Consider the following 26,583-nt stretch of genomic DNA (forward strand, 5'->3'; position numbering starts at 1 on the left):
AAAATTTCTGGATAAATAATACATTTTTAGCAAAGCTTTTATATCTGCTGCTGGTTATTTCTTAGTAGTGTCTGCTCTACAGTAGCACCTCAGACTGAGTGCCAAGGCTCTGTAGCACAGGGCACCCATGCAGACGTGGCACAGGGAGAAGCAGAGGGTGCCCTGGGCTCTGCTGGGGACGAGACAGTGGGACTGTGCCGGGAGGACGGGCAGGGTGCTGGGGAGGACAAGACAGGGAGATGTTTGTTGCATCAGGACTTAACTATGGCAGATACGTTGCAGTTGACTATCTCTTCCATTTAATCAGTGTTCAAAAAAAGCCTTGGAAATTGAGATTATCAGGGAAGGATAGTGGAGTGGCATCTACACGAATCATTGATTCTGATGGCTGCTGCTCAAAAGATGGGAAATCACTCAAAATGTTTCTTGCCTGAAAAACAGAGGATAAAATTGCTGCTCCAGTTATTAACCTACAATTTCAGTAGGATCTGCATAGCTCTCATGAAGAATAGAAGATAGCAGCATTCTTGAAGTACACAACTGACAGCAAGATCAGAGGAGAGAGGTGAGCCTGAGTTTTGATCTCATCAGTAATTGTCCCATTTCATGCTTTACTCTCAAGGGATGAGGGCCTTAGAAGAGACAGCCGTACTTCAGCAAAGAGCGAGCCCTGACCTGTATGAAAGGCAAACTGTGCCAGTACTCTGGTAACAGAGTTAGACTTTGGTTGAAATTAAACATCCCAGCTAGCTGTTCACACAACAACAGCAACAGTTTCTTAAGTCCTGTCTGCACTGGAAAGCATTTTTCAGCCTATGGTATGATTTAAACCAGTCCAGTATTGGTTCCTCATCTGTTCTTGAGGAAGCATTTTTATTTGTTTAAAACCTCTCTCTCCTCGGTTTAATTTATGTCTCTTGGGAAGTGGAACAAAAGGGAGTGTATAGTCTGGACTAAAGAAGCTACTCTTATTATCAGAGTGAAAATATCTGAGCAAAAGATAACCAGGCTGCTTCCCCTACGAGTGCATCGTTGTGCTTCCCACAGCCCTCCTTAAGAGTGAGTGCTCTTTAAGCTGGTGCATTATGAGTAGTTTCAAGTCCTGATGTCCCTGGGACTGCTGCTTGTACTAGTGCAGGTTTCAGGACCTCCCTGTGTTTTGGGAGCAGTGAAATGAGATGGGGGAGAGGGGTGGGAAAGGTGGGGGGCCGCGTGGGACCGCCTACCCCTGTACCTGCTGCAGCCTCAGCCTGGCAAGCGCAGGGCAGTGATGCTGTGTGTATCTTTCCTTAATTAAACTTTGATGCTGACAGCTGCTCTTTTGGTGTGTGAGATGTCCCTTTGCTTGTGTAGTAGCTGGATGGGCAGAGCTGCCCATGGACATGGAGAGGTGCTGGCCATGAGCGGCAGTTTGGAGCAGAGGGGCTGAGAAGCAGGGCAGTGTTCCTTGCCCTGGGGTCTGTGTTGGTGTCTGACTCCTTTTTTTAAAAGTTGCAAGAGTTTTTTTCAGAAGATTTGCAGTATAGGTTCTAGCTCCCATCTCTCCCAGGGCTATTTGCTGTTTTAGTGGATTTTGGGTTTATTCATACTGTGGGACCAAATGGGGCTTTTCTTAGTATAAAGATTTTTTCCAAGAAGTCCTGACATTGTCACATTCGCTTTTAATATAATTTGATTTCTAAGAGCTCGCCTGCAGGCATTCAAACAATACCAGAAACCAAAATCAGATGTAATTTTGTCCAAAAAGTTGTGGTGACCTACTGACTGTTAGAAGCTAACAGCCTCATCCAGTGTTTTGACAAAAAGCAAGTTTTAGCAAATAACTTAAAATCCTATTTCTCCCCATACTGCCTGGACATGTGTTGACTTGTGATTCTGCTAAGCACCTCTCCTGCTGCCATGCCTTCCGAAAAAGCACCTTTTCCAGAGATCTGATCGAACAAGGGTGTGGCAAGGTGTGTCAGGAGGCGGGTGGCGGGATGGGTACGGGCTGAGAGGTAGAGGTTTGGGCAGATGGGTGGAGGGAAGCATGGGGAGTACACGGTTGGAGAGGAGGCCCGGCTCTCAGAGCGTCTTGGTGCTGTGGTTAACGCGGGTGGTTGGCACTGCCGGGTGAAGTCCCCCCCCCAGCTCCCACATCTGCAGCCCCATGTGAGCTGCAGGCTGTGGTGGGAGGGGTGGAGGTGTGGAGCTCTGCCTCCTGAGCACCCCGGCACCGCCGCGGTCCTCTCGTCGCGCTTGGCCCCTGCTCGGGTTGTGCCAGGGCTGCAGGAGGCTCTTGGTGCACGACTTGGGTGACAAAACTGGGGGTTGGGGAAAGCAGCGATGGGCAAAGATGCTCTTTGTGGAAGCCCATGCTCTGCCCCTGCTAGTAGCTGGTTTCCATACCCATCCTTGTTTCCAGCTGCCCAGAGTGAAAACCCAAAATGGATCTTTTGGACTACTGAGCTGGCAAGTGGAAAATGTAAAGCTCTGTAATCCACACTGACCCACTTCCAGCATTTAATCATGAATATTATATGGCAGACCCTGCAACGTTTATTTTTGTCTCTCGGGGTTTTTTCCACCCTTTGGTAGTTGGCAGTGCTGTGCTCTGCCCAGGGGGCCATCCCAGGGCAGGGACCTCATGGACACTGTCTCAATATACCCCGTGTGACTGGGAGATGCAGAGGCAGTGCCTTTGGTCATGGGGTGGGTACGAACAAGACTCTAGTGGGATGCATTCAGAGCAAATGCTTTATGTTTTCACCGGAGCTTTCTGGCTGGATTTAGTAGCCATGTGGATGAGCAAGACATCCTGGAAGAAGGTTCAGTTCAGCTGTTGCTGGGTATTGAAAGAGGGAATAGGTAGAAAACCAGCAAGACAAAAAAGCAAGAAGAAAAAAATAGCTTAAGGCAGTTTGATAGCTTAGGAAAAATTAATTTGTTTAAATTAAGAATCAAAAGGATAAATTCATCTGCAGTGAAGTGGCAACAATGTCCGTAATGGAATGAGATCACATAGCTTAATGAGCATGTAGAGTCATTTTTTGATGTACAGGCCTCACTATTGAAGCCAAAATTACACAAACAGTGCAAAAGCTAGTCCCAGTCATCTTCTCTTTCTAGGCTGTGCTGTCACCATGCCTGTACTTTGTCACAAATTGTCACACATTGTACCTGGGGGCAGTGTCAGGAGGGGCACCCCAGCATGGTCTTCTGTGTGGTCAGAGCAAGGTTTGGCATAGCTGTTGCTTGCCTCCTTTCTGATCAGTGCTTGGCTTGTCCCATCACCAAAATTTGGGGTTTTGCCATGAACGTTCTCCCAAACACCATGGACTGTGCTCACTCATAGCTCGTTTTAACCTCATTTGCTGACCCTTTCTCTTGTTTTCTTTCTGGTTTACACTGCAGGTTGGAGACTGGCCGTGAACATGTCTTGCCTATTGACTATTACTTTCCACCTCAAAAGTCTTGCCTGATCTGCGGAGATGAAGCATCTGGATGCCACTATGGAGCCCTCACTTGTGGCAGCTGCAAAGTCTTCTTCAAACGGGCAGCTGAAGGTAATGCATACAGAGAGGAGGGAAAATCACTCCCACCTCCAAGTGCTGGGTTTCTCTACCAAAGTAGCCTGAGAGCCAAATGCTACTGACACAAGTTCTCTCGGCAGCAGTCAAATCATGAAGTGCTGGAGGCATTTGCAGCATCGTGGTATGTTTTCCTCTTGTTGAAAGAGTTTACGCAGCCTTGCTTCAGGGAGCCTGCCAAACCAAGAGGGGTAGGGACAAAGTTTGGTAGATTTCTAAGGTCTCTTAAACTAGTACAGGAGAAAATGAGGAAATTCAAGGATAAATTGATTTATTTGTCCTATGTTTGTCATTCAACATTACAGATTGCTGTCAAAAAGTAGCCAAACCAGTTTGCTAAAACACAATCCTTTTCAATGCCTGATGATCTTAGCCCAGTGAGATCCTGGGGCAGTCAGTTCCTGCTTCTCCTCTTGACTCTCAAGGGTGCTTTAAGTTCCCATCAGCCCTCCTGCAATCTCAGACCCACAACTCCAATTTTAGGGGATGCTTTTCCTCTCTTGTATTCCTTTCAGAGGGTCATTTCTTTCAATACCTGCCAAATGGCAGCACCGTCTGTGCATCAAGAACCGTGCTCTGACCTTGGTGTCCATGGTCCTTCTCCCCAGCCCTTGAGAAAGCAACTTTTCCTTCATGTCCAGCTGTGTAGTGTCAGGCTTTCCAGAGATAAGTGTGAGCTCAGATGTTCCCTCTTAACAGCGAGGTCTTTGCACCATCTTTCCTTGGTATTTACCATGTAGAAGGACCTAGCCCAGCTGTTTCCTTGGGCAGTGGGTCAGCAATGTCTGTTTTTCTAACTGCAGTTAAGAGTCATGATTCCTTGGCAGCAGAATGAGTCTCTGTTGTGGAAGCCCAACTGTCCAGTAACACAATGTGCATGTAAATCACACATCGGACTTATTTTCTGGAGTGATGAACCTATAACAAATCATCATTTTTCCTCGGTGCTAGCATGGTTTATTCAGTGCACTGGCACACCATTGGCAGCTGGTGTCACAGGCCACGGCACCCCCGGGAGAGGGAGGCACCGCGGGTCCCAGCTGGCAGCCAGCGATGGGGATGGAGGCCTCTGCCTCTGGCTTGTCTTGCCGTGACCTCCTCCTCCTGTGCCTTACGTCACCCCTCTGTCGAGCAGGGGTCTCAGCTGACGGCTGCTCACCTGCCGTTGTCAGAGCACTGCTTCCAGATTCATTCTGGAATTATTCTGCGCGTTTTTTGAGTCGGGTTTTCCCTCGTTGGCCGTGCGTGCCAGGAGTGAACTTGGCAGCACTGGTTCAGGGAGGAATTGGGGCTGTGCCATAAAGAACAGCAGCATCCTGTTGCCATAATAGGACAGTCAAATAACATTAATAGATAGCAAATTTGGCATATTTTTCCCAAGTAAATAATTTACAGATATGTCTCTTTGTTATACACCAACTCTGTATAAGGCCAAAAGGATTGGCTTGTGCAGCCAGAGTAAATAACAGATGCTTGTTTAATTCAGCAAGTTATTGTTGATTTATAGTAAGTGGTGTCTTGGCTTTCTCTGTTGGATAAACTGCTGATGAGATACCCCATGTCGGCTGGTGAGTCCCGGAGTGGTGCTCCTCTGCGTACACCACAGTGGGCTCCGTCCTGTGTGGGTGTGGGTGAGCAAGGGCTGTGAGATGGCTGCTGGGGCAGAGAAGGCAGCCTGGGCTGCTTGTGCTGCTCTTAATCATATGCTGTGGTGGTGTTCCCTCTCCTGTTTGTGCTGTATCATTAATTCAAATGATATTTATGCCTCTTCTTAGTTTTTAAGCCTCAAAGTACCATAGAGGGTTAAAAGTGTTTGGTTGCTTATGATCAGCCAGCAGCAGCCCTTTGCCTTTTCCCTGGACAAGACAGTGGAGCAAAGTGCATCTGCAGTGAGGACATGCCTGAGTGTCAGTGTTTCATCTTATGTTACCTTGAGGTACATGGATAGTCTTTATTTTGGGGAATAGACAATAAATCAGACTCCTTTATCAATATTGAATGCAGGGTAGTGCTAGGTAGTGATTTCTGTCCCCGCTGTTGGTGATTTTCCAGCCAGACCTTTCCTCCTTCAAGTTGAGGAGCAATATTGAAATATGACGTTTCAGAGTGTTCTCATGTTTTTAAGTCCATAAAATGCATCTCTGAAAACCTTAGGTCACCTTTGGAGACTTTTTACAATAGTGGATCAGAAAGCTTCCCCAATGAGAAAAGCCTTTTCTTCTGCCTCTGTTACCTTCCTGGTACTGGTGTAAACCAGCAGCCTCTGTCAGGTAGAAGAAGCAATGGACTGGGGACTGAAGAGCAGCACAAACACATCACCTCGGAGGGAGTGGAGAATAGCTAGACACATAGTTTTTCTTTTATCATATTCTTTGCCTAATATAATACTGAATTTGTTTGGCAGTAATTCAGGGATATTTAAGAAGGTTTTATAGACATACACTGCCTTCTAGGGAATTAGAAAGGGGAAAGATTTAAAAAAAAACCCCAAGTTATAACATTGATTCCTCTTCCCTTTTGAAACCTGCTGAGTGATTCGTGCAGTTTCCAGTAGAGCAAATCACTCCTGCTTTGATAAAATGTTTGACAGGTGCGAGTTTTTTTTCAAGCTCAGGTCCAACCAGTTCTTCAAGAAAGATGCTGGAAGAGTTAACAGAACAGACGTGAATATTTTCCTGATCTCTTTCTGTCAGGTCTCTCGATTTATAGACTCTCTCAAGATGTACAGGTCATATATAGGCCAGCTCTAAAATGCACCCTGCAGGTTCTTTGGCTCTGATGCTGACTTCCTCACTTGCAAGATGGCCAGCCTCATTTTTGTAATCAAACATGGTGTTTGTCGCTCCCTTTCTGTCACCATGCTCTGGTGTCCAAGCTCTGAGGGATCCAGAGGGCTGGGGCTTGCTGCCCCAGTGAGAAGTGCTGCTGCTCCTCTGCAGCCAGACACTCACAGCCTGTGAAGGAGGCTTCCTCCTCCTCCTAATTCCTCTTTCTCCTGCAATAACAAAGATTTGGTAAACAAAAGGTGCACCTACCTCAGCACAGATTTTGTTTTTTCTCTACACAAGTAGGCAGGGCATCACTTCACATGGTTAGGATGGCTTGGATGAGTTAAAGACGTTAGAGTTTGGTCCTCATGATACCACACTTGTCCCTGAAACAGAAAAATGCTTCAAACATGACATGCTTCCAAATCAATTGCCAGTACAGGGGTTCCTATTGTCCCATCCCATCCAAGAAGGGAGGGTTTTTTGTGTCCCCTGCATCCATCTCTGAAAAATGGTATAACTTCCTCATCCCTCCAAGATTGCCTGAGATCTGATGGCCACCTTGGCCAGTTCAGAGCTGCCTCCATGCAGTGTTCCTGGCAGCGCCGGACTGGGATGCCTGATGGGACTGTCTCTAAATAGCAGAGAAAAAAAATAACACAGTATTTGGCAAATTTCCTAGAGGGCTAACAGCCAGACTGCTGTTCAGTCTGTTCTGGTTCCCTTTCAGTCACTCTCCATATGGATTATTGTTCTACCTCCTGGCCTGCTGAGGATTAGCCTTGCACCAGAGAAGTGTCTCTGGGCCAACTCAACAGTTTCTTGCCAGTTTTCAAGATGACAAGTTGAAGTGAACCATTTTCAAAGACCATCACCGTGTTTTAAAATGCTTTCTTCTCCTTCTTGTGGCTGATCTGACAGTATGCAAAAGAGTCAGGTCTCCAAAAGACTCCCGTGGTGCTGCAGCTGCCTGTCTCTGGTGCTGCCTGCCAGGCGGGATCACTTTTCTCTCCCCTTAGGTCCACAGAGCATCTCCCCACAGCCCGGCATGGCAGTGCTGCTCAGTGGGTGACCTGGTATGTCAGCCCCTGCCTCGCTGGGTGCTTGGGGGGTGTCAGCTCTCTGTGCTGTGCTGCTGACGGGCAGCTGCTTGCTGCTTCAGGCAGTGCTTGAGCAAGGCAGTGGATGGGCAGACATGACGTTGGTTGGAGGCTGAGGCAGTCAGTTTGACTTCAGAGAGGCTCAGGAGTTAAAACATTACAGTTCTGACTAGAGAGCTGAGCAATTAAAACATTTTTGCTTGTTGGATTTAAGCATCTTTAAAATAAAGCCTTTTCCATTTGCGTAGTCCTATAGCTGTTTACTTTTAAAGCTCATCATTTAGCCTTGGCTTGCTCCAGTCTTCTTGCTAGATTGTCTCCTGTACGGAGCTGTTACCTGCCCATGCTGTTAGTTCTCTAGCGTCTGTAACTTCCATGCTTGCGTTTCTCTGGCTAGCTAATGTTTGCACTCGCAGACCGTAATTTCTGGTTCCCTGGAGAGCTCCTCCCTTGCTCTTCCCACAGAGCCAGCCTGCCTTCCCAGCCATCGCAGGCTGCTGGTTCCTGCCCCGAGAAGGAAGATGAGGCTGGTGCTGAAGTTATTGTGTTACTGGGGCTGGATGCTTTCCTTTTGTTTTCTTTAGTCATCTGGTAAACGCAGGTGACTATTAAGAAAATTACTTTGCAAAGATAGTTTATTAATAGTGGCTTAGTGTTGGTTCCTGAGAGCTTTGGAGCTGTGCGCCCTTTGATTATTTCTAATGGGAGCATAAAGTGGGAGCTTTGGAGTGGTCACAGCACCAAACCAAAAGGCTGGGTAACAGTGATGGGGACCAGAGTTTTTACAGAAGAGCCCTAGAGATCCTGTAGTTGCATGAGACCCTGGGGGATTCGTGTTCTCAGAAAGCTTGGCCTTTTCCCCCAACTGTTAGAATGTGGTTTATGCCCTGAAATACAAGGATATAGCTCTCTTCCAAAAGGCATTTAATGGGTTTTCACATTCACAATCGTAAATCTTACTCCGGACGTTCACATAGATTACTTTCTGGAAGAGAAAGCTACCCTAGGCACAGCAACTCATGTGTCAACAGGCTTTTAGTTAAATAACTTCTCTGGATTGAGCAACTCATCTTTCTCCATATATCTTTATTTTTAGTCGAGACTGGAGAACTGCTCTTCCCCTATGCTCCTGATGTTGATTGCAGCCCCAGGTGATGAGCAGGAGGACTGGGTGGTGGCAGAATTGTCTTCCTGCCTGGCATGAGGTGGCACAGGGGGGAGCCTAAGCTGGTGGTGCTGTCCCAGGCGAGGGGGGCGGTGGGACAGCAGCGTATTCATGGTGTGTGCTGAAGGGGGAAACTGCAGCAGCCTGCAAGAGCCTCGGTTGCACAGACTGATCTCCTGGGCTTCCTGTGCTGGTCTGACATAGCGGAGGGGTGCTGAGTACCTCTGTAACTTCACTCCTCACCCACATGCCTGTCAAAGAGTATCTGGATTGGCAGGGAAGGAGAAGCATGCATCTGCCATGTTGCCAACTGCGTAATTGTATCTGAGGCTGCTGCCTTGTCAACATCCCTGTTGTAAAGACAGTCTGAGTGATGGGCTTTGCAAAGAGCAGGACCCCTGGGTAAAATAGGAGACTATATTTAAAGTTTAGACCTGTACTTACAGGTTTGCAAAGCAAAAGAGCCGCTGCTTTGGACTAACATGAGAAAGCATATCTATTGTTTACAGGAAAGAAAAGGAGAAAAAAAATCATTCCAGTGCTAAACTCAATAAAGAAAAAATCAGTGCATTTATCTTTAAATAAAGGACAGCTGATTGCAAATGTCTCAGCTTGTTCTTAAATAGAGTAAATTATGCTGAAATTGAAACCAAGTCTCTGTATATGAGAAGTTACTTGAGAGATGGAATCCGTCAGTATCCCAGCCACCCTTCCTTGTTCTCTGGGCTTTTAAGCCAGTGGCACCTTCTGCTCCATATGCTGTGCCCAGGTGATGCCACTGCTCATGGCCGTGCCAAGTAGTGCATGCTCCCTGCTTGGAGGAAAGGGTTGGTGTATGCCGGCACAGACAGAGCAGAGGAGCTGCTGTTGATGGCATATCCACCGGCAAAGCTTGGCCCGGTGGTGTGGTGGCACGTTCTGGAGGCGAGAAGCACCCCTGCCGTCGCGGTTCTCCCGTGGTCCGTGGGGCGAGCGCAGGCGGTTCAGGACGGTTGGCTTTGCCTGGGCAGTGACGCGGTGCGGTCCCTGTCCCAGGTCATGGGTTCATTTCACAAACTGTATCCGCAGCTGGGTATAGCAGTGATGAGGTCACTGGGTTTCTCCAGTAATTAAAAGGGGAAGCTCTACATCCCTAGAAATTAGGACAAGATGAGCAAGTGGTTTATTCTCATGCTGAGCAGGACCAGACTCATGAATAGCCATTGCATGACCATTTGTTTCCCTTTTTGTTAATGGCTAACAGCTTAAAATAAACAGTGCCAGACTATGCATGTACAGTTAACAGAAAATCAGTTCCTGCCCCAGATAATTTATTTTGTGAACCAGGAAGCAAGTCCTTGCTATTTCAGCACAATCCCTGTACCATGACTGTGGGGTGAGTTGTTGACTGCAACTTAAAAGCTTGCGTTCATCCAAGCTCATCGTCAGGGAGGTAAAGTTGTCATAGAGACTCTTGTAGTGTGCCTGTTTTGTGCACAGTGACCCGGGAGGGCTGGCAGGCACGGAGGCACCCTGCCTGGCCTCGGCTGCTGGGAGATCGCTCCTGTGCCCTGTCCCTTCCCAGCAGTGCCAGAGGTGGCAGATGCTGCTGCAGAGCTGATGAGAAACAGCACGGCTGCCTCATCGAGCGAGGCTTGAACCCGGTTCCCAAATCTCATCCGTCCCCCTGCTCCCCTCCCATGGGTGCCTGTGGGGACAGAGCAGGGTGGGCGATGAGTCCATGTGTCGGGATGCTGCGCAGAGCTTGGGGGAAAGAAAGGGGGGGCTGGGGCTGGTGGATGTTCCTCCTTTTGGCAGGGGAATTACGATGGAGCTGTGCCTGACCCTGGAGCGTCCTTGGGGGGGCTCAGTCAGTGACTGTGCTGCCTTCCCGTATTAAAGCCGTTCACAGGGAAGGCTTGACCTTTTTAATGATCTATTTTTGTTGCAAAAATGCTGTAGTTTAGACTAGGGAGGCGAGATAGGGAAAGAGCAGGAGCCGAGGTGTGAGGAGAGAGCTGGAGGCAGCACTGTTCATGGCAGCCTGACATCCTCGGCCAGAGGCTGAGTTGGCCCCGTGAGCTTTCCCGGTAGGCCCAACCCCAGCCATTTTATACTCGCGGTAGTTTTGATGAGCTCTGGAGCATCACAGTGTCAGACGTTGTCACCAGACAGGAATCCTGCAGTGCAACTGAAGGGGAAGGAGAGCAAAATCACCTAACAGCTCTGTACGCCTTTGCCTGAGAAGGTAGGGCATCCATTCTTGTTTGATGTATGCACATAAAGAGGTTGAGTGGAGAGAGTATGGCCTCGGCACTTGTTTCCCATAGCACAAAGTTTCCCATAGCACAAAAATAACTCGAAGTAACCCAGTTTCAGCTGAAGTTGTTTATTACTCAGTCTCCACCGTGAACTGTTGAAAAGGGAGGATGGTGCTTGTGTTCCCTGGGATTTGGCATAATCGCTGCTTCTGAGGCTTGCCTAAGCGTCCTTAACAGTGGTAATGAGCAAGAGGAGTGGGGTGAGAAGAGGTGCTGATGAGAATGGTGTTAAAAGGATTTAGCAAGGTATCACACGCTGCAGGTAATGCATTCTTGCCCCATTATGTCTCCAGTCTTAACAGCTGAGGCAGTGGGGATGGTGTAATGATCAGCTTTTAATGAGGACGATTCTCAGAAGTTCAAACGTACGGTATTTTTGCAGCCCTTTGGTGTAGCCCCGCACGGATGCAGCATGAAGAGGAGTTGCTTATACGCTCAGCCCTGTCATGACTTTCCCGTGCCCCTGCGATGGGAGGCTGCAGGAGGGGTTTTGCAGCCGGCAGCGGCCGTGCCAGCGAAGCTGCAGCCGTGCAGTGCTGGCAGCTGGCGCCGGGGCGGGGGGGGGGGGCGATGGGACCTTCGCTTGGTCTCCTCCCGCCCAAGGGCGCAGAAACAAAGCTGCTCGCTGGAGCTGGGAGGGCGGTGGGGAAGCACCAGACGGTGCCAGTGAGGTCTGTGATACTGGGTTGATAAAAGTTGGCCGCTTCTTCCGATTCTGGTATCTTCAGAAGTTGTGGATGTGCATGTGGGAGGTGGGGAGTTGTTAAATGAGTGTGCCAAAATCGGTGCATCTCTTGTCAAAACTGGTACATTAAGCGGTTACATTCAGCCTCCTCCTGTTAATGGATCTCTGATGACTCCAAAGGGCTTTTCCTGTAAGAATATAGAAAGCACACACTTGCAGGATGATAAATAAAAGTTAAGCTGGATATAGGCTGATTTCCCATGTAGGCTACTTATGCAGAGTCTGAGGTGCACAGCTCTATTATTTACTGAGACTGGTTTAGTTTGGAATGGTATGAAGAACATCAGATAAATCCTGATCCAGTAAATGTGTTTAGACTTGAGAAGAAAACAAACGATGAGTCAGGAAGGAAAGTTCATTCTTGGCGTGTCTAGCAAATGAGGCAGTAAAAAGAAAAGAGCTGAAATCTGGACCTCTAAGGGCTGCTCTCTAAACAAGTGGGTAGGTGAGTCTAGGATATCAGTTAGTCTGACAAGAAGTAGCTTCTGAATTTTTTGCAAGCCCCCTTAAACCCGCTGCTGCACAGGGTCTTCCTTACAGGGAACCACTGGTCCCAGTTTCCTTCTGTCTGGCTGCGAGTACATCCAGGTGACAGGGGGACTGGTGCCAGCCTGGCATGGGACCCACCGCGGGAGAGCCTCACATGCAGTCAGTGCCCCAACCCCAGAGTCTGTAATCTGCAGACAACAAACCCCATTAGTATTAATGAGTGGCAAAAAAAAAAAAAAAAAACAAAAAACAATTTAGCCACAAAAAGAGTGTAAAGAGAGTCATGGTTGTAGATGGAAGGCCACTGTCTGGGAACTATATTCAACAAACTGTGGGTAAGTAGCATGGCAGGAGGATCAAACTGTGTTTTGAAGGTGCTCTGGGAGAAGAGCAGCTCATCACAGCAAAAAGCCAAGGAATATATGCATGACATTTCAAAAATGAAAACCTAACTGTCCGTATTTCATTACTTTTTAAATGCTGTTTATTGACTGCTGCTGTGCTGCATGCTGCACAGTGATTTTTCTCCTGGGAGATGGTGATCTAAGAGACTCTGCAGGGTGGACAGGCAGAGGACGCGTGCTGAAGGGTGGCGAAACAGCACTGCCCGCATCTGCATTCCGGGTAGCCAGCTCTCATACAAAGTGTGTGTATCTGGTGATGAACCACTCTTGTAGCAGCAGAGGAAGAACTGTGCTATTTTCCCAAAAGATCCTAACTTCCAACGTAAATTTTCTGCTGAGGTGAACTGGGTAACCAGCACTGATATGGTTCCCTTTCTCTTCTCTCGTCCTTTCTCTCGTCCTTTCTCTCGTCCTTTCTCTCGTCCTTTCTCTCGTCCTTTCTCTCGTCCTTTCTCTCGTCCTTTCTCTCGTCCTTTCTCTCGTCCTTTCTCTCGTCCTTTCTCTCGTCCTTTCTCTCGTCCTTTCTCTCGTCCTTTCTCTCGTCCTTTCTCTCGTCCTTTCTCTCGTCCTTTCTCTCGTCCTTTCTCTCGTCCTTTCTCTCGTCCTTTCTCTCGTCCTTTCTCTCGTCCTTTCTCTCGTCCTTTCTCTCGTCCTTTCTCTCGTCCTTTCTCTCGTCCTTTCTCTCGTCCTTTCTCTCGTCCTTTCTCTCGTCCTTTCTCTCGTCCTTTCTCTCGTCCTTTCTCTCGTCCTTTCTCTCGTCCTTTCTCTCGTCCTTTCCTTTCTCTCTCCCTCCTTCCCCTCTTCCTCCCTCTCTTGATGCCAGTGACCCTGGTGATGCAGAGAAAGTGTGAGTCCATCTCTCATTGTAAACCTGGTCTGATTGGTACCCACCACCTATCTGCCGTTTCCTCTGATGTTTGTAGGTAAACAGAAATACCTCTGTGCCAGCCGGAATGACTGCACCATCGACAAGTACAGAAGGAAAAACTGCCCATCCTGCCGCCTGCGGAAGTGCTATGAAGCTGGGATGACTCTCGGAGGTACTGTCTGAATAACATCCCCTGGGTCCTTGTGATGGGCTGGGGCAGCCAGGCTAATCCTGCAGATAATGAATGTACTTGGCATATTAATAGTCAGTAAATAGCTGAAAAAATGAGGCTGATGGAGCGTAATGAGCTTTGGGAAACATTTGCAAGTTTTTAATACCAAAACTGTGAATTTCATTAAACTTTTGTTTGAGTTTCAGGAAACATGCTTTTCCTTAATTTAAAACCTTGTTGATTAGAAAAAATGTAAACAAACAGGTAAGCTGGATTCTCTCACACCAAAGCCTCTTTGAACAGGGCACTCCCATTTTAAGATGATTTTTCCCAGGCAGAAAGGGGCATTTTTCTTTATAAAATTACATCCCCAGTATTTTTCTTCATTGAATGGAAGTTGCTCCTGTATCATTGGTAAAGCTCCTTGTTACAGTTTGTCTCTGTTCCAAAACCTGTAGCTCTACCAAAACCTGACAGTGTGCCCATATCCAAAATCTGAGGTTTTCTGCTCAAAATCTAGAAGCTACAATGTAGATCGCTGAATGGCTTATCTTTGAGTTCACTTGATGTGAGAGTGAGGAAGAAAATACCCTGAAAAACAGGGCTGATGGGACTGACCCATGATGAAAAGGCCCCTGACGACAAAGCGAGGGAAATCATGGGTGATACAGAAAGGAAAGCCACTGGCAGTGTCAGGCACAGTGCAGAGGGAAGTGGGGGAGCCCTGGCTAGTTAGATGTGCCAACGTTGTAGTTCAAATACTTCCACCATTGATGAGATGGGCAGTGACTTCTGGAGCTGGTGGACTGCTGGAACGTTGTCTTGAAGAACTTGCTACCAAAATGGTTCTGGTTTATTGCTCATCACAGAATCACAGAATGGTTTGGGTTGGAAGGGACCTTAAAGCCCATCTAGTCCCAGCCCCCCTGCCCCGGGCAGGGCCCCCTTCCCCCAGCCCAGGGTGCTCCCAGCCCCGTCCAACCTGGCCTTGAACCCTTCCAGGGAGGGGGCAGCCACAGCTGCTCTGGGCATCCTGGGCCAGTGTCTCACCACCCTCACAGAGAAGAATTTCTTCCTTATATTTAACCTAAATCTACCCTCTTTCAGTTTAAAATTGTTACCCCTCATCTTGTCCCTACACTTCCTGATAAAGAGTCCCTCATCGAGGAGCAGTGGTGTTAAATTTACTTCTCCCCTGAACAGTTCTTCCAGCTCAGGTACCAACAAACATGTTCAGTCGGCAGGGCTGGAGCCAGCCTGTCCCCTCTGCTTCTGCAGCAGTGGGTGGTAAATCTGAGCGGTGGGGACACAGCCTTTGGCGGGGGAGTGATGCAGAGATGTGCAGCTCTCTCCTTTCCTCCTGGTAGTAAGCGCAAAAAACAAACATCCCAAAAGGTAATGCAGTCCTAAAGCCTCACGACATCAACCCCAAGCGCTGGCTCTGACCACTCTTCACTCACGCCCGGTGAGCTGTCAGCGAACGGCGGGGGTGCTGCTGCTGCAGCACTATGGGAGCCGTGGGCATGGGCGCACGCAAAAGCACACTGGCATTTCGGAGCTCCAGGGGGGTCCCCGATCCACCTGCAGTGACCAAGCAGACGGTTTGCTTGCTGAAGTTGCCAGGTGGCTCTCTTCATCTCAGTCCTTGGTATCTGCTTCCCTGGTTCTGCCCCCAGCCCCGGTCATCCAGCCCAGCTGGGAGGATGCAAGGGCAGAGGAGCCTGTCCCGGAGCCGTGCCTGTTCACACGCCTTCTTGCAGGAGTTCCCAGTGACAGTCATTTTTATGGCCGGTGGTGGCCATTCATAGCCATGGCTTCCCCGGGGAAGCAGGGAGGCTGCTGAGAGCCTTCCCTTGTCTGCCTGGGAAGATCAGGACCGGGACGCTGCCACCACCCTGCCCGTGGGATTGCTGGGCTTCCCGAGCCCTGGGAGGGGGGTGAGCAGCCTAACCAGCAACCTGGTCCGCAGCCAGCAGAAGGGCTTTGTAATGCCATCCAAAACAATCATGTTCTTATTTTTAAGTGTTTTTTTCTGGTGAAATTTCCTTAAGTAAGAGAAGACATACATCAGTGTAACCTTCTTCTGCAGGACACACTGACAAAATTAATGCTAATACTGATAGCCCCCCCTCCCTTTTTTTTTCTTAAGCTCTTTGGGTCACTCTGACCTGTTCTGCCTGGTCTGTTTTACATTTGTTTTCAATGTCAGTTTAAAGGCAATTGTTAAAAACATGCATGCTATGAGTTTGTCCACAGTAATTTCTCCCACAGTTGAGAGGCAGAGCATTTGAAAAGGCTTCCAAGCTCCAAACAGTTGTTTTTAACTGCCTGTTAATTACCAGTCACTTGTAGTGTATAATTGAGTTGCTTGTGACCAGCAGACCTGCAGTTTTCAGTATGTTTAATGGAAGGAGGAGGTGACACACTGATACCTTATTTAGAACTCTCTGCTTTGGCACAGAATGGCAGTATGTCGAAGCACTTCATTATTGATTGAGATCAGTCTGACCTGCAAGCTGAAATCCATTAAACAGAATCTTCTCTCCTGATCAACACTGTAAAGCCAAAGGGGGGGGGGGGGGGGGGGGAAGTGATAATGTCAGTTTTGCGTGCTGGGTTCTGCTGGTGCAGTGTCCTGCCTCTCCCACCAGGGATCTCGCCAGCCCCCCCTGCACACTGGGGCACCTGGACCCCTCTGTCCTGCTGCAGAGCTCCGGATTTAAGGCATCTCCTGTTCATTTGCTGCCAACACATTTTAATTGCAACGTGAGGTCCCGTAGTCTGTTCCCGTTGTGAGAACCAAGCGCCTTGGCCGGAGCTGGCAGCCCACCTGTGCTGCAGGATGGTGGCTGGGCACCTTCAGCCTCATGGCTGCACTCCATGTGGGTCCTGGCCTGGGGCAAAATCTCCCAGACATCTAAAATACAGTATATTTCACTGGTGGTAGGGCTAGAAAACTACTGTAGTAACTACCAATATCCTGTGAAAGCCCAAAGCATGAGGCATACCTGTGTTTAGTTCTAATTCAGGTCCAGTTGCTCTGGTTAAAATAGAGCTTGTGTCTTACACAAGTGTTTGATATTGATGTAAGCATTGCCAGCAATGAAGAATCTAACACATTTTTTGCCACACAGTTGCAGTAGTTAATTACGTTCAATGTTCTGATAGATGCACCTTATTTTTCATCTTGTTTGTCTGTGGTTTCCAGCAACTGGGTCTTTATTATGGCTTTGCTTGCTAGATTGAAAAATCTGCTTTTATTGAATTTCCGTCCCTACTGTGGGTATTTGTTGTCTGTAACTTAATAACCCTTTAGCCTTCTGCATAGCTACCTAAGTAAAATTCTTTACTTACTTCCTCCAAGGTATGTTGTCTAGTCTTTACTATTCTTATGGCTTCTGCAGCTTGCCAACACCTCCCTCGTATGGTGAACATCTCTAATCATAGTTTCCCAGTGCCAGCAACATCAGTGATGGCTGATGGTAAGATGCTCTGCAGGTTAATGTTTTCCTCCTCCATGTGGCACAGGATCCGGTTAGTCCTGGATCCACTGAACCATCCTGCCAGCTCAGGCCTTTGTGTTTGTCCATCGGCTTTTGGTGCAAGTTCAGGCTGCCAAGGATGGAGTTTGACATTCATTGTCTGTGGCTCACTTTTTCTGTTGCTTGATACCACAGAATCCCAGACTGGTTTGGGTTGGAAGGGACCTCAAAGCCCATCCAGTCCCAGCCCCCCTGCCCCGGGCGGGGCCCCCTTCCCCCAGCCCAGGGGGCTCCCAGCCCCGTCCAACCTGGCCTGGAACCCTTCCAGGGAGGGGGCAGCCACAGCTGCTCTGGGCACCCTGGGCCAGCGCCTCACCCCCCGCACAGGGAACAATTTCTGCCTTATATCTAATGTAAATCTCCCCTCTGTCAGTTTCAGGCTATCCCTACGCTTCCTGATAGAGTCCTTCCCCAGCTTTCCTGTAGGCCCCTTTCAGTACTGGAAGACATTTCTAATTACAGTGAAATGTACTTTGTTTTAATAGACTGTGCTTATCAGCAGACCTTTATCAATCTGTTCAATGATCAGTCCTGAATATTTGTTACTGTTTTCCCATCTATGCATTGCCATACAGACTTTTTAATGAAAACAGTTCGTTTTCTTTTTGGAATGAATGTAGACGCTCACTAGTAAAGGGCCATGAACAAACTCGTAAGAAACAAAGCTGTGTGATGTTGTGTCAATGTTTACAATTACTTTTGAGATGTGTTGCCTGGGTGATTTGAAATCATTTAGCAATACTGTCTGATTTGATATTGTTTAAGTTTTTTAGTTCAGTAGGCCAGACTGACTCAGATCTCTTAAACATGTCTGCTATACCAGTACTGTTATAATTATCAACTAAAATTATCATGTCAGAAAAGATTGATAGCTTGACAGGATCTGGTTTTGACAAGCCACATACTGATGTTAATAAAAAATTTAAAGAACAAGATATAAGTCAAGTCCCGTTTCAACTTCTCTGACATTTTGCCTGCAGCTGAAATCAGCATGCAGTGCCTGGAGCTAGCAGGATTTCTCTTTCACTGCTAGTGCAAAAGCAGTTTTCTTCCAGGTCCCCAGAACTTCCCCAAGTCCCAGCACGCATGAAAAATCTGTGCTGGAGCCCAGAGCGTTCCTCCACCAGCTTTGGGGATGCCTGGCAAGAGGGTTGGTGGGTTAATTTGCTTCAAATGTATGTGACTTCCATAATCACTGCAATGTGCTCCCGAGGGATTCTTGCACTGGTGAATATTTTATCGTGATTACAAATAATTATGTCCTCTAAGCTTTCTTTCAAATGCATCTGATACTTTCTCTGTTAACCCCGAGCCACCCTGCTGAGGCGCTGTGGGTGTGACACAGGGGTGGTGGCATTTCGAGGTTTCCAGAGCGTTGCTGTCCCTGCTGCCAGATGAGCTGGGAAACCGCCTGATTTCAGTCACACATGCTGGGGTTCGTCCCACCTTAGTCTGGAGAAGTACAGTGTAGACTTCTGCCTAGCTTAGCTCATCCTAGAAAAAAAAGTGTAATAGATGTCTGTAGCTTCTATTTTTTTAAAAAATTTCCCTTTTTCTTCCCAGTAGCCACTGAGTAGGAGCTACCACCAAAAAGGGCGTTTGCACAAGTGACTGAATGTAAGCTACTCATTACCTCTGAAGCGTTTCTCCACCTAGTAACATCAGTATTTCAGTGATCTGTGGAACAACTGCTCCTGGAAAACACAGATGTAAGGCTCCTCTGGTCAGAGCAGTTATCATCCACCCTCACTGCTCTCCAACAAGGAGGGGTTTGGTTTATGGCTCTTGAAGTCAGCATGGTTGCTTGCTAGCTCTCTTTTTAATTCAGTCAATATCTTTTAGTGCTAGATAATTCAATTTTGAGGAAAAAAAATCTAACATTTAAACCAAACGTGTGGGTTTTATACAGTGTGGATTTGGCTCTAGTTACGCACAGGAACTGATGGGAACTTTGAAAGATACAGTTCAGTTTTTATTTCTTCTTTTAAGCCGGGGAGCTTTTCTTTCCTCGCAGTATGCCCCTTTAAAGGCCCAGTGCCCAGCATCACCATGGGACGTGGCTTCTGCCCCAGGTGGAGTCCGCTCTGGTGCCTCCTCCCCAAAATAATGTGAGGTTGTTTGGAAATGCAGGACCAGCGTTTTGCACTCCTCTCCTTCCATGCTGCTTGTCGAGAGCAAAACCCGAGTGCAGCTTCCAGGGAGAGCGGTGCTGTACCTGTGCCCAGGGATCGGCTCCCTGGGGGCGAGAGCCTGGTGCTGCCTGCGCTTCTGGAAGGGCGGGAGAGGGGCTCGATGCTCCAGCTGGCCTGCCCCCCGAGCAGACGAGGGCTGAAGGATGTCACACTGCACCACAGCCCTGTTTTCCTCTTGGTCTCTTTTATTTTTATTACTCTTTTCTCCTCCTTTTTTACAGAGCAGCCTGTCTTAATTGCTCATACAATAGATCATCCAAAGTCCATTACTTAAAGATCAACATTTTGAATTGATTTACAAAGCTGCACTTTAACTTGACATTTTTATGTTTCACTGTTTATTTTTCTAATTACAGCTGAAAGGAGATTTGAGATAAGTATCATGTAATGAAGGAACCAAAACCCCAAGGACAATTGGTTTGATGTTATATTCTCTGCTTGAATTAAACTATCGGCTTTTTTCCTCTAATTAGTTAGGGTTTTTTGGAGTTGGTAAGGGGTGAAAGCTGATCCAATCTGCAGTAGCCTACCAACCCGTGTTGTTCTGAACACCATAATGTAGATATCAAAGTAGGTGAACGCTGACTCCAAGAATTTTGAATTCATGCATTTGAAGCTCCTAGTGTGTCTTGCTAACAGACTAGCATCTGTAATTAAGAGCCGGGTGCACAGGAGAGACACTTTGTCACGGTGACATGGACACAGGCGTTGGCTACCTGCAGTCCCAGCCCCACAAGCCCACTCTGCTGAGGTTGCTCTTAAAACTGGCCAGCAGACCAAGGCCACCCCTGATCAAGTCTTCTCGTTGATGGACTAGCTGGGGACACTCCAGGGAAACAGCCATGGGACCACCTGATAGCTTTTAAAAATGTGTTTTCCATAATATGTTTGTAGAGTAGCAACCTGGCTGGGCGAACTTGGTTGTGGGGCAGGAGGCCCTGCAGGAGCCCTGGGCAGGGAGAAGGCTTTTATCTTGGTTGCATCCCGCTTCGACTCTGGCCCAGGATGGAACAATCTGACTTGAGTATCCAAGTGCAATGGCTTTTTTTCCTGGAATGTGATCATCTAATGCGTTTATTTTTTTTGCGTTGCTTCCCTTTTTAATTGCGTTTGAGTAGTTGTTCGAACAGTCACCTCTTCTCTCTTTTCCCCAGTCCTTCTTCTCCATTTCTAAGTGGGAATTAACGTGAGACCGGTTACAGCTGAGGATGTAAATGGTGCTTGTTCTTTTCCATATAAGATGAGCAAATGGATTTCCTTTTGCAGTGTGTGCTCCCTTTTGTCCTTACATGAGGTTCGCGATGCTGGGGCACTTGTTGGGCAGTGTGTGCTGAAGTAGCTGCTGCTGGTCATCAGTTTTCCTTTGCTCATAAGTGGTGGGACTGGAGGCCAAGAAACCTCAAGCCTTTTTTTTTTTTATTTTTAATCATCACACTAAAATATGTCATTTCCACAGCTCGCAAACTGAAGAAACTGGGTAACCTGAAGACGCAAGATGACGCAGAGGTAGCTAGCTCATCCAGCCCCACAGAGGAGCAAGCTCCCAAGATGGTGATGACACGCATTGATGGGTATGAGTGCCAGCCCATCTTCCTCAATGTCCTGGAGGCCATTGAGCCCGGCGTGGTGTGTGCCGGCCACGACAACAGCCAGCCAGATTCCTTCTCTAACCTGCTGACCAGCCTGAATGAGCTTGGAGAGAGGCAGCTGGTCTACGTGGTCAAATGGGCAAAAGCCTTGCCAGGTGAGGAAGAAAACAGACAAATCCCATCCCTTCCCTGTCACATTCCTAAAGCCCCCCTGCTTGCATCGCCTGCGGTTGGTTCAAAGGAGGCGGTCTGCAGCCTGTGTCCCACCATCACACGGTTCCTTGGGGGAGCATCTTCATGGGGCACCTGTCTGTGTAATATCTCCATAAAGCAGGCTGCAGGAGCATTGGGGTTGTCTCCTTTGGGTGGCTGGTTGATGGGAGAGGTGACGCGGGGGTGACAAAGTATGTAGAAACTTGTGCTTTTGGGTCTGTCCCTGCTGATAACCCCCAGCACACAGTATTGTGTAGGCAAGCGTCTGCTTCCCTGCACGAGAAGGGCTGTTGCTGGTCAGGGGTTCAGGGTCTTGCTCTCTTCCCACTCTCCCAGCGGGGGTTTTGCTCTGCTTGCAGAGCTGTGTCCACCAGGCCTGCAGAATTCGTTCTAAATAAGTATTAGCCCTGTCTTGAAACCCACATGAAGTGGTGAAAGGGTAAATTCCCCAGGTGAATCAGAAGCATGCCACTTAGTGATGTGAAAGTGAGATGGGGAAAGCTAGGCTGAAAGGAGCTGAGGCTTGAGAGAAGGGAGAGATCCTTTCTTGCCATTTTTTTATTTCACAAGCCAATTAATTGTAAAATAGCAGAAGAGAGATACAAAATCTCAAAGGACTTCTTCCTGGCAGTTAGGTTGCTCTTGTGTGGCAGGCTGCTAGAATGTATTTATGATGCATTCAGAGTCATGGTGTGGGAGTACATTAGGGTTGGAAAGTTTCCAAATGGTAATAGTTGTCAGGTGCTGTAAATGAAAGCACCTGATATATCCTGGTGATATATGTGTTTCATTGAATATGCTCCTTGATTCTGAGCACAGAGGTTACCAGTCTGTAACACACTGCCTGTTGCCTATCGTAATCCTGCCAACTGAATGAGTGAAATTACAGAAGACTGAGATCACTCTGGGTGCAGCAGGGTCCAGTTCACCTTCCAGCATCCCTGAGACTGCGGTGTGGGGGCAATACCAAGCTGCCTTCCTCACCCCGTCCCTGATCCTTGGGAAACGCCACAGAAAAGAGCGATCCTACTCTTTGTGTGTGGGGTGATATCACCAAAGGAGGGAACTGAGGCAAAATAAATTTGCCACTGTATGCCAAAACCTGGTGATGAACTGTAGTCAGTTGTTTGATGTTCCCAGAAATTTAGCAGTCCATCTGCAAGAAGATTGACCAGTGGTCCAGGAGGAAGGTTCATCTGAATATGCTTAAATGCAGAGTAGCCCTTTCTGTTTCTTCTCTTCTCGAGTCAGGAAAGGTTCACCTAGCTTGTGAAACCAGGGACAAACCATACTTTCTCTTCCAGCTTATCTGCATCAGACATCAAGATTTCTTGAGAAAAGTACACGGAGACACCATCAAACCAGACCAGCAATCCGGGGGCCGATGTTGTAAAACTGCGGTAGTGCTAATGGAAAGGGAGAGTGCTTTGAAAAACATTTTTTATCGTAACCACGCCCTTATCAAAGGCTTTTACTCCCCTGTCCTGCACCCAGTTGCTGACCCCATGGTGGCTGCTGCACCGCTGTGCCAGCGACGGCTCCTGGGCAAAACTAATTCTAATCTTCTTCCATCTGAGCAGTCACTGGTCTCTGGGGAGTTGCAGTATAACCGCACCCCCTCCTCAGGGCAGGGGATCCCTCGCGGAGCCCAGATCTCCTGCGTGGGTGTGCTGTGGGGGGATGCTGCCTTCCCTATCCTGCTGGCATGGGGCTGGTGCTGGCCTGACCGGTAGCATCACTGTGCCTGGAGAGAGAGGCCAAACCAATTTGTTTTCCCCAGTTTTCTCCAGCGGTTCCCTGACATGCGCCAATGCTGGAGTTCAACACCAGTAGCCACAAATTCACCACTTAGTCATTCTCCTGTTATTTTTTCCAGGGAAGGAATAAAACACTGCAGGACTGGTGCTGCTGTGGTCCAGGTGCTGCAGCGAGGTGGGGGCCCATCCACCGCTGGGCTCTGCCTGCTCTGCTGCTCCCCCGGGAGCCGGGCAGAGGCAGGCACCGCGGCCACCTCACTTTTTGGGTAAACTTGCAGAATTCTACCCCATAGCCAGAGGTAGTTTGCTATCTATAATTTATTTAAATTATTTTTTGGTTAATAAAGCAGAAGTGTTTTCATTTCCTGGCTCTGCAGGTTGGCAAGGCAGCTCAGGAGAGGGGCGATGTAGGCGAATGCATGCAGGGGGACAAGTAATGGAAACAAACCCCCAGCAATTTAAAACAGCAGGATGCAGTTGTTTTTATCGAAACAGAAAGATCTGAACATGGTCTGTTGGGAGACTGGGGGCTGTTTAATGAGTGCTGTTGCTGGCGAGGTGCGGTGGGAGCAGACTGGAGGGCTTGACGGGCCGTGGCCGCACGGCAGCAGAGCCTTCCTCCGCCGAGGAGGAGCAGAGCCCGAGGCTGAGCATCCCTGCGGGTGTTAGGTGCCGAGCAGGCAGACCAGGCTCTGTCCCCCAGCTGCCTGCTGGAACTGCTGTGTGGTCCACACGAGGTGCACAGCAAGGCTGGAAGTGTTATCCCTCTCCCGCTTTCCCCATTAACGAAGCACATTGGCACAAGCACTGGCCGAGCTAAGCGCAAGCAGCCCTGCAGGTCAGTTAAGATATATATCAATGTAAAGGGGAAAAGGTTTTACTGTCCAATGACTGCTGCTGGTGGGAGGAGGGGGAACTTGCACCTGTAATAGAGGTAGCCTCAGCCTGTTCATACTGGCAATAGATTAATATTGGTTAATAGGCAATTATTAACCTTGCATCATGCATTAAACATCACCTGTAAGAGTGATTAATAAGTAGCAAGCATTGCTGCTCTTCTTCCAGTGAGGTTTCAGTGATATCCTAGAAACAAGACTGCATCATCAGGTATGAGCATTTCTGAATCCTGCTTGCCTGCAGTAGCAATACCAGCCTCTGTCTAGTGGTGAAAATGTAATGTATGGCCCTTTAGAAATTTTGCAATTGAAATTCTGTATACGAAAAGGTAGAATCAAACTGTGGTTTCCCTGGAAAAGGAAGATTAAATCACCACAGCTTGCCAAGAAAGCTGCTGAAACACAGAATTAAAAAATCTGATTAAATCCATAAAATCTGTCCACTTCAGGGTAAGTGGAAGGAGTATGTATTTTCCCTTTTCCATATACATAAATTCAGTAAAGGTGTTACAGTTAATTTAGATCAGCACTCAAACACGTTAGTTTAAAGATAATTTTCTCTGACACCAAATGAAAAGTCTTCAGTTCATTCCTGAAGCTTTTAGGAAATCAGTCTATAAAAAATAACGGGACTGTGAGTGTAGGGGGAAGGGCTGCTTCACCGCAGAGCAGTGGCGAGGCATGGGCAGGCTGCGGCTCTGCTGCCAGCAAGGCAGATGAACACCCTTTGTGTTTTTAGCAACTCAGTGTCCATGTGATCAGGTCAAATGCTCCACCTGGTATCATGGGAGATGGACCTATTTATTAGAGCTATTGCAAAATCCCTGTGTACTTGCCCTTAAGTTAGGGTTTGTTCCAGGCCATTGCTTGCTTGCTTGTTTTTCTGTTTCAAATATACTGCTTTATGATATATCTAACTCACCCTTTGACTGTAAGGATACAATTAATGGTGCATCTTTTTCCATTCCCTGGACAATAAAATTTCCAGATATAAAATAAATATTTGTTTATATTAGAATTGCTACTTTATGGTTGCATGTGAGGTGTTCTGTTGCTGATCTCTTAGGAAGATACCATTCTGGCACAGCAGTTCATCAAGAGAGAAGATAAAGAATTTATTTCCAAACTATACTGCTTTAAGATCAATCACGAGAAAAATGTTACGCATTAATCTTTTTCAAGTCATCAGTAAATTTAATTTTACTTTTGCTATGATTTCCTTTTGTAGAAGGTATCTTCATTTGAGTCTCTTCAAACAATACCAATACTAAAAATTTAACAATATATTGTGGCATTAGGTTTGTATTTCTTTTATTTTACAGTGATTGTGGCCATGCATCATCTAAGATGCCTGGAGTGGGAAGGTTTCCAGGAAATGATAGGTATCTGGTTTCTGAAAATCAATTTTTTTTCAAGGCATTTCAGCTTGGAAACTGGAAGCAGTGATTCGATCCTTTTAGAAAAGCCAGCCACTGTGTTTCTAGAACTTTTTGTGGACAAGCAGAAAGCAAACATTAAGTCCTGTAACAGCAAAACTGTTGCATTCAAATACCTTTCCTTAAACACTGATAAACCTTGTGCAAATATTATTTTTTTAGGGAACATAATTACAGGGTAATGAATAAGTGCACCAAACCCCTTCTCATAGCAAAGATTAGATGCAACAAACACTTTCAGAAATGCACTGAAAAGCTGATGCTGGGTGGTTAAGGGAAGGGCAGTCCCAGAGGAGAATGGGCGGCCTTGGCGCTGGTTTGTGGGGTACGGGCTCTGGTTTGTGGGGGTACAGGCAGTGCTTGGAGCATCGCAGTGGGGTGTGGAGCATGAGGAGGTGCTGCCATAGATGTTGGTGCTTCCAAGGGCTTCATCCTATTGATACTGAGCCCAGCAAAAGGGGGGTGAATCACTTGTGAGAATTAGGGTTATATTTCACAGCGTTCACTGCTCATGGGTATGTTTTCTGTCTCCAAGCCACTTACAGGATATGGGTTTTCCTCTTCAGTGGTGGGATATCTGGGCCTCACTCCCAGGATATAGGCACGAGGGAAGCCAAATGTCAGAGACCTCCGGTTTGCTTTCTTCCTCCCTCACCTCATCCTCTCCATCATGCCTTGGCCTGCAGTTCATTTCTGGCCCTAAAACACCTCCTGGGCTCAACTTCTCATTGGGAAATTCTTGCATCTCTTCTGAAGACAAAGCATTTGCTCTCATAAATATGTTTGTATTCACAGGATTTTCTTGTCTGCGTGGTTAAGAGTGTCTTTCCAGGGGACCTCCTTTGCTCGAGCATGGTGGGGTGTGCATCCTTGCCGTCCTGGCAGGAGGGCTCTGCTGAGCTTTCTCCAGAGCTTCCTTCAAACTACAGAAGTAGTTTTGGCCGTCAGTCTTCCGTTTGATCTGGTCTTTTGTGTTTGCTATGTTTTTTAATAGAGCTTCATCTGCTAATTCCCACAGAGGACAAGATACATTTTTTTCCTTCAAAAAGCAATTTAAGTAAGGGGAAAAAAACCAACTTTATGGGTTTGGGGGGGGGGGGGGTGTGTGTGGATGAGTGTGTAGCAGACAGACGAAATGTTCCTCCTCATCACTTGGTGCCAGTGTGGGAGTGTTCCCTGCACCATCTCGTTGGCAACTCACTGCAAAGTTTCAACTGCAGGGTTCAGCAGCATGGCTCCTCTTCAAGTAACTCCACTTTTTCCAATCTTTTCAGAAAGTCTAGGCCAGCAAAGAGAACAGTAGCAAGTATGGAACAGGAAGAAATTCAAGGAAGAAGTCACTGTGAATGACTTAGGTTTTTCTAGATGGTGAATTAAT

General features: G+C 47.6%; 1 protein-coding gene across 1 annotated transcript in view; it reads left to right on the plus strand.

Annotated features, from left to right (window-relative positions):
* Window positions 1-26,583, plus strand: part of AR (androgen receptor) — a 58,726-nt gene that overhangs the window by 20,770 nt on the left and 11,373 nt on the right. Inside the window, exons 2-4 of the mRNA XM_032996115.2 lie at window positions 3,394-3,545; window positions 13,464-13,580; window positions 20,771-21,058. Of these exons, the coding sequence (XP_032852006.2) occupies window positions 3,394-3,545; window positions 13,464-13,580; window positions 20,771-21,058 (557 nt within the window). The remainder of the gene's footprint in view (window positions 1-3,393; window positions 3,546-13,463; window positions 13,581-20,770; window positions 21,059-26,583) is intronic.

Source organism: Tyto alba, unplaced genomic scaffold (genome assembly GCF_018691265.1).
Source record: "Tyto alba isolate M040663 unplaced genomic scaffold, T.alba_DEE_v4.0 Super-Scaffold_5, whole genome shotgun sequence".
Taxonomy (NCBI): domain Eukaryota; kingdom Metazoa; phylum Chordata; class Aves; order Strigiformes; family Tytonidae; genus Tyto; species Tyto alba.